This window comes from Watersipora subatra, chromosome 2, assembly GCF_963576615.1.
Source record: "Watersipora subatra chromosome 2, tzWatSuba1.1, whole genome shotgun sequence".
NCBI classification, from domain to species: Eukaryota; Metazoa; Bryozoa; class Gymnolaemata; order Cheilostomatida; family Watersiporidae; genus Watersipora; species Watersipora subatra.
The window spans coordinates 11,487,036-11,498,165 of record NC_088709.1 but is presented as its reverse complement, the minus strand read 5'-3'; the positions used below and the strand labels follow the sequence as shown (position 1 = coordinate 11,498,165).

General features: G+C 36.7%; 1 protein-coding gene and 1 long non-coding RNA gene across 2 annotated transcripts; both read left to right on the top strand.

The window, feature by feature from the left end:
- The first annotated feature begins 1,958 nt into the window (after positions 1-1,958).
- On the top strand, positions 1,959-3,357 carry LOC137388944 (uncharacterized). The gene is made up of 3 exons (XR_010978047.1): positions 1,959-2,077; positions 2,578-2,714; positions 3,183-3,357. It is a non-coding gene; the product is annotated as an uncharacterized lncRNA (long non-coding RNA).
- Positions 3,358-9,235: 5,878 nt separating this feature from the next.
- Positions 9,236-10,804, top strand: LOC137387934 (uncharacterized). Its single transcript, XM_068074451.1, has 2 exons — positions 9,236-10,253; positions 10,422-10,804. The coding sequence occupies exons 1-2, from the start codon at positions 9,236-9,238 to the stop codon at positions 10,802-10,804; spliced, it is 1,401 nt and encodes a 466-aa protein (XP_067930552.1).
- The last annotated feature ends 326 nt before the right edge of the window (positions 10,805-11,130 follow it).

The window sequence follows — 11,130 nt, the reverse complement described above, 5'->3', positions numbered from 1 at the left end:
CGGTAAGTTATCAAATGTTATCGTTTTCATTGTGTTCGTATCAATTTCAAATATTTTCGTAAAATTTCAACTCAAGTATAGTATCATGTTTTTGCACTCGTATGGGAGTGCAAAGAGAGATGACATTAATGATAAGTGCCAGACACCCAGGCACATATTGCTGAGAAATGTGCTGTTCGGTTCTGCTGGCATGTTTTGGTTTTGCCTGCTGTCCCTGTGCATGGTTGGTTCTGCAGTGCGCTTCACAGCTATGTCTGCAATGCTGGTGCTGTTGAGAGCCACAATATATGGTATTCAACTCTATTTACACGTTGTTTAAATTATCTTGCTTGTAAATACAGGTTTTATTCAAAATATGTTGTGATTTTAAAACACTTTTTCCAATAGTGCAGAATAATTAACTAACTTCCTATATTGGAACATATAATTTTGACTTCTGCAAGTAATGTCTTTCGTTTACTGAGAATTTCAATTTAGCTTGCGTTTTGCAGTGATAGCGCTTACCGGTCGGTATCTATAACAACTAGGATAAACAGCGAGTCAACTAAGGAACAGTTGTAACGGGAAACGGACTTTTTATAATAGGAACAATACGCTTTCGGCGGTCACAGGCATTTTCGTGTCAACAGGTGGCAAAGAATATGATCTATGGTAGGTTAATACTATTGGCATATATTTAACCTAGTCCATTACTAAACCGGTTTTACTGCTATTTTAGTTGATAAGCTAGGAGTAATTGGCCATTAAAAGGTGAGTAGTAATACAAAAATATAGTTATCTTACGCTATGCGCAAGCAGTCGAACCAGCTAATCAGAGCCGTAGGTGAAATTTATAAACAATAGCTAGGTTTGTAGGCTGTTTCCGGTCTCGCCCAGCGACTCGTTAGCGTTGGTAGTAACAGTCGAAAACTTTAATTCACTATTTATAGTGATTTGCAAAGCTAGCTATCATGGATCGCATAATTAACTATAATCAAATACCACATTTTAATGAGCTAATAAGCTTTAGTAATAGCAAAAACCAATAATCGAGCGTTTTTGGAAGCTGTGGATCACCATCAACAAAGAGCCTGAGCGATCCATAGCAAGAACACTAAAGTCATCCCAACAGCCCTCACAGCTTAACTCATGCAAATACCATGCTGAATGAGGTTCGCTAGCAAATCAAAGTATCAGAGAGCTTTTCAAGTTGCAAAAAATCTCAAACTTTTTGAGAAAATTGAGGTAAGAAAATAGCAAATTCATTTTACTTCATATTTCAATAAATAATCAAATGATTATTAATCAAGGGGTAGATGTATTCTTCTACTGAAACATTCTGCATTATCTTCACATAATCATTGATCTTTTAAAACAATGCAGCTCATTGTTATACTATAATTTGTTGGTGTCACTTGTACCATTGAGTAATAACTGTCGATACTAGATTACAATAAGCGATTGTCAAGCACCTTACTCCACATCTTACATCTAGGTAGCTAAAACAAGCAGCTGTTTCCTTTTCGTTAAATATCATTGTCATATGGTCTATATTTTGGCAACTACAGATGCCTGGTGCATCCGGCGTGCCCCTTGGTCAAAGGCTCAACACCAACCAAGTTTCTTCAATCTTCTAGCCTGGTCCCTTAACGTATGGCTGTTCTTCCCAAAGTGTTTGTTGTATGCAAACCAGAAACGAAGCTAGTGGAAAATATTGTAACACACAAATGAGTTAATGACTTCTATGTATGACTAATTGGAAAGATGTTGCAAGTAAGTTGAAACAGTTATTAAAGCCTGTGTCATAGATCACTTTGTACATGAACATCACTTAATAGTGTACTGGGTCTCAATATTCTCTCACACGTGATAGCATGATTTGTTGTTTTTGTTTTGATTGATTATTGCAAATATGAAAGTTCAAAATGCATCTTTTTGTAATGTTATCTCTACAGGTAGGTTGCCAGAAGCAGCCAAGTGAAGAAATGATGCAGCCATGCTAAACTACTACAAAGGAGTTGTATAGCTGAGGAGGTCCGCTACGATCACTCCTGCAAAAAGGAATATTTTTGCATAGTTGTTGCACAATTGAAAATCAGTAAGTTGAGCTCACGATATTCCATGAACTACATAAAGCCCAACTGATTTTTTTTAAACAATTTATAGCATAGCACGTGCAGTGTAATGTCTTGTCCTCGATCAAAGAGTGGAATGCATCGCTTACTTTGCTCATGTTTTATTCAGACAGCTTTGATCACTTTTCATGGATAAGTTGCAAATATAAGGACTAGACATAGCTGCGTGTAGATACAATGGTTAGAACGTAACACCACTACCCTAACTGCTTAACAATCAATTTGTGTGTACCCACAACTCCCACTTTTTAACAGCTGATGGTTTGCTCTTGAGTCTTCAATCACAACGGTTTACTGGGTCACAAATTGTTTTTCTATGTGCACTTTTTTTTCTATTATGCTCTTACCATATACTTTGTAATGGTTTGACTGGTGCAGCATATTCATATGATGAATGCACTAGGTATATTGTTATGCAATATGTTCAAATCTTTTGAACGGTTCATTGATGGATGTGTTTTAGACATGGTTCTGAAACTTATGCTTGAGAGAGGTTTTCCAGTGAAGTTATGACTAAGGAGGTTCTGGAGTAACACGCTGCCTATAGACTCAGTGACCCTGTACAGAGATTGAACTCATTTTGTGATCCTGACAGCAAGTGTACGTATGTTTTACTATATGATTCAAAACTCCTTCGAGTTTTAAAACTGTCGGAGTTTCTTTCATTACAAAAAAACCAAGATATTGCTGATAGACTCGCTAGCCTCTCTGTGCTGCAAGATCTAAATACTGTACCAGAGCTAGGAGACTTTGGGGAACAGTTTTTTCAATATGTTAGTATGCAGTAGGCTGAGAGCCCCACTTACAGGTTTCGGAATGGATGCTTAGAGATGGTGCGCCTACTGCTCACCTTTCTCCGAGCTACAGGAGGAAGCAGTTGGTAGGAGCATCTCTGTACAGTACCGCTAATGCTGAAATATTTCTTCACCTTCGACAGGGTGAACTGTGCCAGATTAGTATGATAGACCAGTTGAAAAATTTACAAGAAGAAATGCAGTGTACGCGCTAACATAGTGCTGCGGATTGTTTACTTTGCATTTATTCACATTGTACGCTTACCACCTACAGGTATGCCACTGTATACTTGCTTGAGATGAAGAACATGGATAAATCCCATCCATGTCTGGCATCTCAGCTCCAGAAGGCATCCGGCTCATGGACAGTACGCTGACACTTCAACCATGGGCTTAACTCAATAGCCGCTGACCAAGCAATTGCACAAACTATCAATCATGAGCCGAAGGCTAGCAGCGTCATTAAAGGCATAACACTTACTAAAGGCAAGTCACCATCTGTCATCAGAACTAAACTGAGTATCAGCTAATCTCTGCTATTATTATTTTACTTTATCTTTTATTTTATTTGCACTTATGAGTGGTTAAATGTGACAGACTCTTTGTGTAGGTGCAATCAAATGACGGGTTCTTGCTCATCTCGGTAAATCAACTGTAACTCAATCCTCTCAATCCTGTAAAGTTATGGCTGGAGTCAGTATTGGGTTATAAGTTCACAAACAATTAGATGATTCCCTGTATGCTTCTTTTGTACCTTATTCATCCATTGACCATTTAATTAATTAATGCTTCTGCATACTCAACCTGCAAGTAAAAGAAATAATATAAAATAAATACATTTTATATTAGATTTCTCATGTATACAGTATGGCTTGTATAACTTTTGTCATGATTTTCACTCAATTGCATTTTAGAGTTAAAGAAGATGGAAAGGCTATTAACAACATTATTGATACTGTTGAGTCAATGATCAACCTGGACACATCATCAAGACACTCGCGTTTCACTCAGCTCTGGTGCTACAGCCAATGCAACCCAACAGCAAAGTCTTCTGTCAACACGGTTGGCGAAACCCAAGTTCAGACATATGCTAAAGAGAGTTTACAGGATGAGCAGGCTTGTATATTCAGTACAATAAAGGAAAATATATTTCAAACTTTTGAAACGGCTCCTAAGAATGCAACCAACGAAAACTGTCAAAAGAAAAGCATTACCACCCGATCACAATCTTTTTGGTCGATTGCTTGTGGTCAGCATGCAGCGAGACATAGATATGAAGAAAATCCTTTGCTACTCCCTATCATCTACACAACCAGCCCTTTCATCACATGATGGAGCAGGGCTTAGCAGATGTGTAAAAGCTCATCTTCTTCATGCAATCGAAACCATTGCAAAGAAGACTCGGTCGTCGTAGCTGTGCCTGAAGACTATTCTCTGATTGTAGACTGTATGGCATTCATTTATGCCTTACTCAGAAGCAGTCTTCCTAATACTTTTGGAGAGTTAGTTCAAGAAGTATTATATCAGCTTGGCCAAAGCCTACAAAGCAAGAATAGTTCATCTAATTGGTGGTCGATATTTGCAGAACTCTATAAAAATGTTGAACGATCTCACCATGGGAATAGTAAACAGACCGAGGTTATAATACTTTATGGAGCTCAGCAGAAAACAATGAAACAGTGGACAAAATTCTTAGCGAGTGGTCGCAAAAATTCAGCTTTGCAGGATTTTTTACTATCACAATTCAAGCATTGCAAGCTCAAAGACTGTCTTTTGCTATATGTCGGGATTGTTGATAATTGTGAGCGACTTTCACTTAGTAAAAACAGCTTTCTTGTTTCAGACCCTCAGCTAGACCTAGTCTCTGATCATGAGGAGGCAGATACACGATGGCTTTAACATGCTGTTTACTCGGATGCAGAAAAAATCTGCTCAGCAATCATATGGTCGCCTGACACTGATGCGCCCGTTCTCTGCATCCTGTTTGCTCCTGAGCTAAAAAGAGGTCTGCACTTTTCAACTGGCACTAGAATTCGGTACCATATTTTCAACTGTTATAAGATCAGTGAGACACTGGGTACTGACATCGCTTCATGTTTCCTGGGGTTTCATGTATTTTTGGGTTGTGACACAACCAGCTCTATTTCAGGAAAAGGCAAAACCACCTATTTCAAGCTCTTCCTTAAAAACTAAAACATATAGGTCCCCATTCCCTAACATAGGGAAATCTTGGGGCTTGGATGAAGAGTTGTTCAACGCACTAGCATGCTCAACACTGTTTCTTTATGGCCAGCCTGATTCTACAAGTCTGACCAATGCCTGATACAGGTTGTTCTCATCAAGGGCATCTCGTGAGAAAACCCTTCCACCAACAGAGACTACTCTCTCTCAGCATTTAATGAGAGTCATTTACCAAGCAGCAATATGGCAGCGGGCAATTCAATCATTAATCATACCACCTGATCCCATAAATCATGGCTGGAGTAAAGACAATGATGAGATTTCTGTGCAGTAGTTTCCTGATAGACACAAAGCTATTCTCAGGTAGTTTGTCTAATGGACCAGTTGCTCCAATGCACCAATAATGTTTCAATGTGCTAAGAAATACAATAAATTTAAAAGGAAGCAAGAAATTCTGTTAGTTAATCTGCATCATAACCAGTGTACCCAATGAGGCATACAGTATAGCCTGTCAATCTGTAGTTTTACAAGTGCCATTTTACATGTATAGAGTACGGGAGAGGGTTCCTGGCAGACCAGTGGCTAAGATGGTGGAAAAAATGTCTGTCATATTGAGTCCCTGGCGACTGACTACAAAGTAAAGAATCACATCAATTACAGCCTTTGAGTTCAAAATACAACATTATATAGACATATAACAGCTCCATTTTATGGTGCAATATGTATCCATCAGCCATAAAGTTTCAAAGAGGTAAAATGATTGTTGTGAAAATCTCAAGAAATTGAGCAGATACTGCAATTTAATTATTGGCTACTGTGTGCAATTTACACAAGCAATTTTATTACAGAAGTTTGTTTAGCAAGCACCTTATACAGTTATCAACAGGTCCAATTTTGAAAAACCTTTCTACAATGTTTTCGGCCAACACATAACCTATCAGAAAAAAAGATCTATCAAAGCGTGTAGCTATAAATTTAAAACTTGAAAACAGGAAAAGGTACATGATTGATTTGGATGTGTAGGCAATGAGCATAGCCCACATGAAAGGAATAGATGTACACCCTTTAGCTCTTGTCACAACAATATTTAGTTAACTCATACATCGCATACTTCTGTAAGGTAATAATTAATATGTGAGCACTATAACAATACCATGTAACATAACTCAATAGATTAAAATACAATGAAATATGTATTAATATATAATATAACACAGCACAAACCCTATAACGTAACTCAATGCAACGCAAGTCAATACAATGCAACATATACAGTTATTATAATACAATACACCAGAATATAATGTAATAATACAATAATACAGAATAAGTTTTGAACGATACAGGATAGTAATTTAAAACTAATTAAGCCATCAGTTGAATAGTAATCATACGGTTGCATGAAGGTACTACACTGTGTTAAAATTGGTTTGATGTGTCAAAGAGCAATAATCTCCAATTTTGTAAATAGGCAAGCTAAATCTTAAAAAGATCAGCAAAGGTATGCTATCTTAAAATTAGTCCAATATTACTGATTCATTCAAACAAAATATAAAATAGTTATTTTATTTATGAAGCCCAATAATATAAGTAGCAACTAGTGTTATGTAGTGCTGCCCTCTTAACCTAAAAAAATTAAACAAATTGTATTAAGTCATTGTGTGTATGAAACACTGAATGTCTTAAGACAGCAACAATACCTATGACAGAGAGTAGGTTATTGCATGGTTTATAACCATGTATATTATGTAAAATATAAACTGAGAAGTTTGATTCATTATGATTAACACCTATGACTCATTGATCCAGCTGACTATAGTAAACACCAACAATTAATACTCAAGCGAGAAGCTGCTTTGTTTTGGAAAATGCATGATTAGGTGAAGGAAACGCAAGATTTTCAATGAAGCAGTACATCTAATCTCTGATTGATGAATCGCTTGATTATTTATTGATGTATGAAGTAAATGAGTTGGCTATTATCATTCTGAAAGGGCGATAGCGGAAACAGACTAAAGACCTATGTGTTATCGGTGCAAGCAAATACGTTTCGTATTACAAAAAAGGCATAGATTTATGTTCACGGAGCTGATTTGGCTAATTGCGCGTGGCGCAAAGAAAATTTTATTTATGTATTTCTACTCACCTTTTAATGGCAAATAATCACTTCTTGACAATAATATCTCCGGTAGGTATGGCAAATAAAATAAAGGATGCTCTATTCTATCTATTAAATCTAGAACCCATTATACCTCGTTGTCGTACTTTCTTGGCAAAAAATGACTCAAAATGCCTTGTGGCCACCAGACTATTGTCGTTTCGTATTCATCAACGCCGGCGTGGTTAACCGCCATTTGAACCTAATACAAATATTGGTTGCTGACATCTAGCATATATGATAGATGTAGTCATTGGTTTTGAAGCAAGATAATACAAAAACATCAAGTGCAATAGCGCTTTAGTTGTGTGTATCCATAATTGTGTGTCATGTTATAAATGTTTTATTGTTGTGACTTATCTGAACTCACTAGATTATTATCATTTGTGGGTGAGAGAAATATGTCATGTAAATTTTTGTGGTTTTAGTTGATTCTTTGTTCAGTTAGAAACTTTGAGTATTTATGATGTAATACCTTTTCTGTGAGTTCTCCTGTGTTAATGCATAACATTCTTTCCTTTCTCCTTATTATGCTTGTACTGCATGGGTTGAGTGAATGCATTCATTGTACTAATGGTAGGTATTGTACTAGTACTGATGGTAGGTATTGTACTAATACTGATGGTAGGTATTGTACTAGTACTGATGGTAGGTATTGTACTAATACTGATGATAGGTATTGTACTAGTACTGATGGTTGGTATTGTACTAATACTGATGGTAGGTATTGTACTAATACTGATGGTAGGTATTGTATTAGTGTTTATGGCAGGTATTGTACTAATACTGATGGTAGGTATTGTACTAATACTGATGGTAGCTATTGTACTAGTACTGATGGTAGGTATTGTACTAGTACTGATGGTAGGTATTGTACTAGTACTGATCGTAGGTATTTTACTAGTACTGTTCGTAGGTATTGTACTAGTACTGATGGTAGGTATTGTACTAATACTGATGGTAGGTATTGTACTAATACTGATGGTAGGTATTGTATTAGTGTTTATGGCAGGTATTGTACTAATACTGATGGTAGGTATTGTACTAATACTGATGGTAGGTATTGTACTAGTACTGATGGTAGGTATTGTGTTAATACTGATGATAGGTATTGTACTAGTACTGATGGTAGGTATTGTACTAGTACTGATGGTAGGTATTGTACTAGTACTGATGGTAGGTATTGTACTAATACTGATGGTAGGTATTATACTAATACTGATGGTAGGTATTGTATTAGTGTTTATGGCAGGTATTGTACTAATACTGATGGTAGGTATTGTACTAGTACTGATGGTAGGTATTGTACTAATACTGATGATAGGTATTGTACTAGTACTGATGGTAGGTATTGTACTAGTACTGATGGTAGGTATTGTACTAGTACTGATGGTAGGTATTGTACTAATACTGATGATAGGTATTGTACTAGTACTGATGGTAGGTATTGTACTAGTACTGATGGTAGGTATTGTACTAGTACTGATGGTAGGTATTGTACTAATACTGATGGTAGGTATTGTACTAGTACTGATGGTAGGTATTGTACTAATACTGATGGTAAGTATTGTACTAGTGTTTATGGCAGGTATTGTACTAATACTGATGGTAGGTATTGTACTAGTACTGATGGTAGGTATTGTACTTGTACTGTTGGTAGGTATTGTACTAATACTGATGGTAGATATTTTACTATTAGTAAACATTGTACTAGTACTGATGGTAGATGTTGTACTATTACTGGTGATATGCATTATACTACTTCTGTTGGTAGAAAAGTGCTGATGCTGCTAGCATTTATTGTGTATATTTTCCTTGGTGCTGATAGAACAACAATGTTTTTGTAGTTGCCAAGAAGTGTTGTGCTAAAAAGGGTGACCCAAAAGTAGTATTGCATGACTATTTATGTTTCAGAGCGTTTGAAAGAGATCGAAGAGAGTTTTACTAGTTACCCATACAGCTATTTCAATATCTCGGCAAGCAGGAAAATGATTTGTATGGCAAGTCGTAGTCGCCCATTTCTCCCTACTGAAAAGTGGGACTTAGAAAAATCAACATTTAAAGCTGCGCGTCTCATTCTCGGAAATCAAGCAGAAGTCGCTCTTCCATTGGTCGAAGAGTCTTTGCGTGTATTTCCTGCCAATATTCAAGTATGGATAAACAAAGGGATGGCTTTAATGCAACTTCCAAACTGTGACCTCGGAGAGATTGAACACATTCACTCTATGTTTGTCGAATTAAAAGCAAAAAAGGCGGCTGAGCTAGAAGCCAAGGTATACCATACTTACTTTATATGGGACTTCCCAGTATCGGACTCGTGGGAACGCACGAAAGAATCTGTGCTGACATTTCAAGAAATTATAGAAGAGTGTAAGTGCGCTGATGAAGACTTGACTGAAATTGAAATGAGGAGCTCATCCTTTTGTGTAAAGAACATTTACCGTCTTATCAGAGACTGTGAGTGTGAGGACTGGATCTTGGAGACCGGATTGATTCAAGCTGGTTTTGCGATGCTAAAGGCAATGCAATGTACTTCAAGGAAATATTACCAGTTGCATTCGTGGCTGTGGCTATCGGAATTCTTTCAGTTGCGCCCTAGTTCAGAGGCTCTTGCTTCTAACCTTGGTAGCTGCATAGATGAGCTGCAAAGTATGCCTTCTTTTGAAAATATTGGTATTGAAGTTTGTGTGAAGAAGGCACTAGAGATTTATCAATCAACAGATCCTGAAAACTTTGAACCAAACTTTGATGCCAATGATTTTTATGGTCGTCTAGGGAAGTCTTACTACTTCTTGGCTCTTAAAATGGATAATGCAACTAAAAGAATCGAGTGCTTAGAAAAATCTATTGAATTGGCTGGAAGAAGTATGGAAGTCAATCAGACTGATTCTCGGTTTGTTCCAACACAATGCGTGAAGATTCTCCTTAATCTGTGGGCTGTCAAATACTACCAAAGATATCAAGAGAAAAGTTGGCAATACTATGAATGGGATAATGGAAAGACAGGTAATTAGGATTCCATAGTTAAAGACAACGATTATGAATATTTTGAAGATTTTTTTTAAAGCAGTTTTCAATTCGCATCAAAAGCTTTTGGGACAAAACAATGGTTAGCAGTCATATGTATGTGAAGGTGTACTATACAGGAAATTGCAAAATTTGTTTTTATTGCAGCAAAATCAGTCAAGCAAGTTTGGGGCTACCTGGCTTATGGTTCTTGGCACCGAACAGCTGTGAAAATCAGTGAACTAGCTGAGATATTACAGCAAGCAAAAACTCACTTAAAAAGACCTTGTGTATTGGGGATGCCAATCCAGTTACCCCGAGTTATGTACCTGCTGGGTGAACCAAATGACAAGGTTGAATTGGAACTGGCACAGCTAGGCGTTGTGGATGACCAATTTAAAGTTTTGGAGTTTTATGCTCAGTTTTATGAGCAGACTAGGCAATATGACAAAGCTGTGAGGTCATGTAAAAAGGCTTTGGAAATTATGGATGGTGAAATCGATAGCCCAGCAGTTGTCCGCAGATGTTTGAGGAGGTGCTCTAGAACCTAGTACTATTTACTTTAATTATTCACCTACAGTAGAGGCTGTCAACCTTCATATTTTGAAATTATGACTATGTCTCTTATAACTGGTGTTTTTCATACTTGCTCAGGCATATTGTTCAACCCATTCAATATTCTCTTAATTTATGCATTCAAATAATCATTACTTATTGTTTTGCTTTTTGTACAACTTTTTAGAAATGCTAAATATATCACAATATAATGCTTAAATGTTTATATGCATCAATTTTATCATAATTAAATGTAAAATTAATTAAAAATTAAATTAATGACAAACTGATCAAAAAATATTTTGCATAGATGTAGAAATAG

Bases quoted from the DNA above. Each gene is read 5' to 3' on its own strand.
- LOC137387934 (XM_068074451.1), top strand. From the start codon at position 9,236: ATGATTTGTATGGCAAGTCGTAGTCGCCCATTTCTCCCTACTGAAAAG. The intron at 10,254-10,421 runs GTAATTAGGATT...TTTTTATTGCAG, and splicing joins ATGGGATAATGGAAAGACAG to CAAAATCAGTCAAGCAAGTT.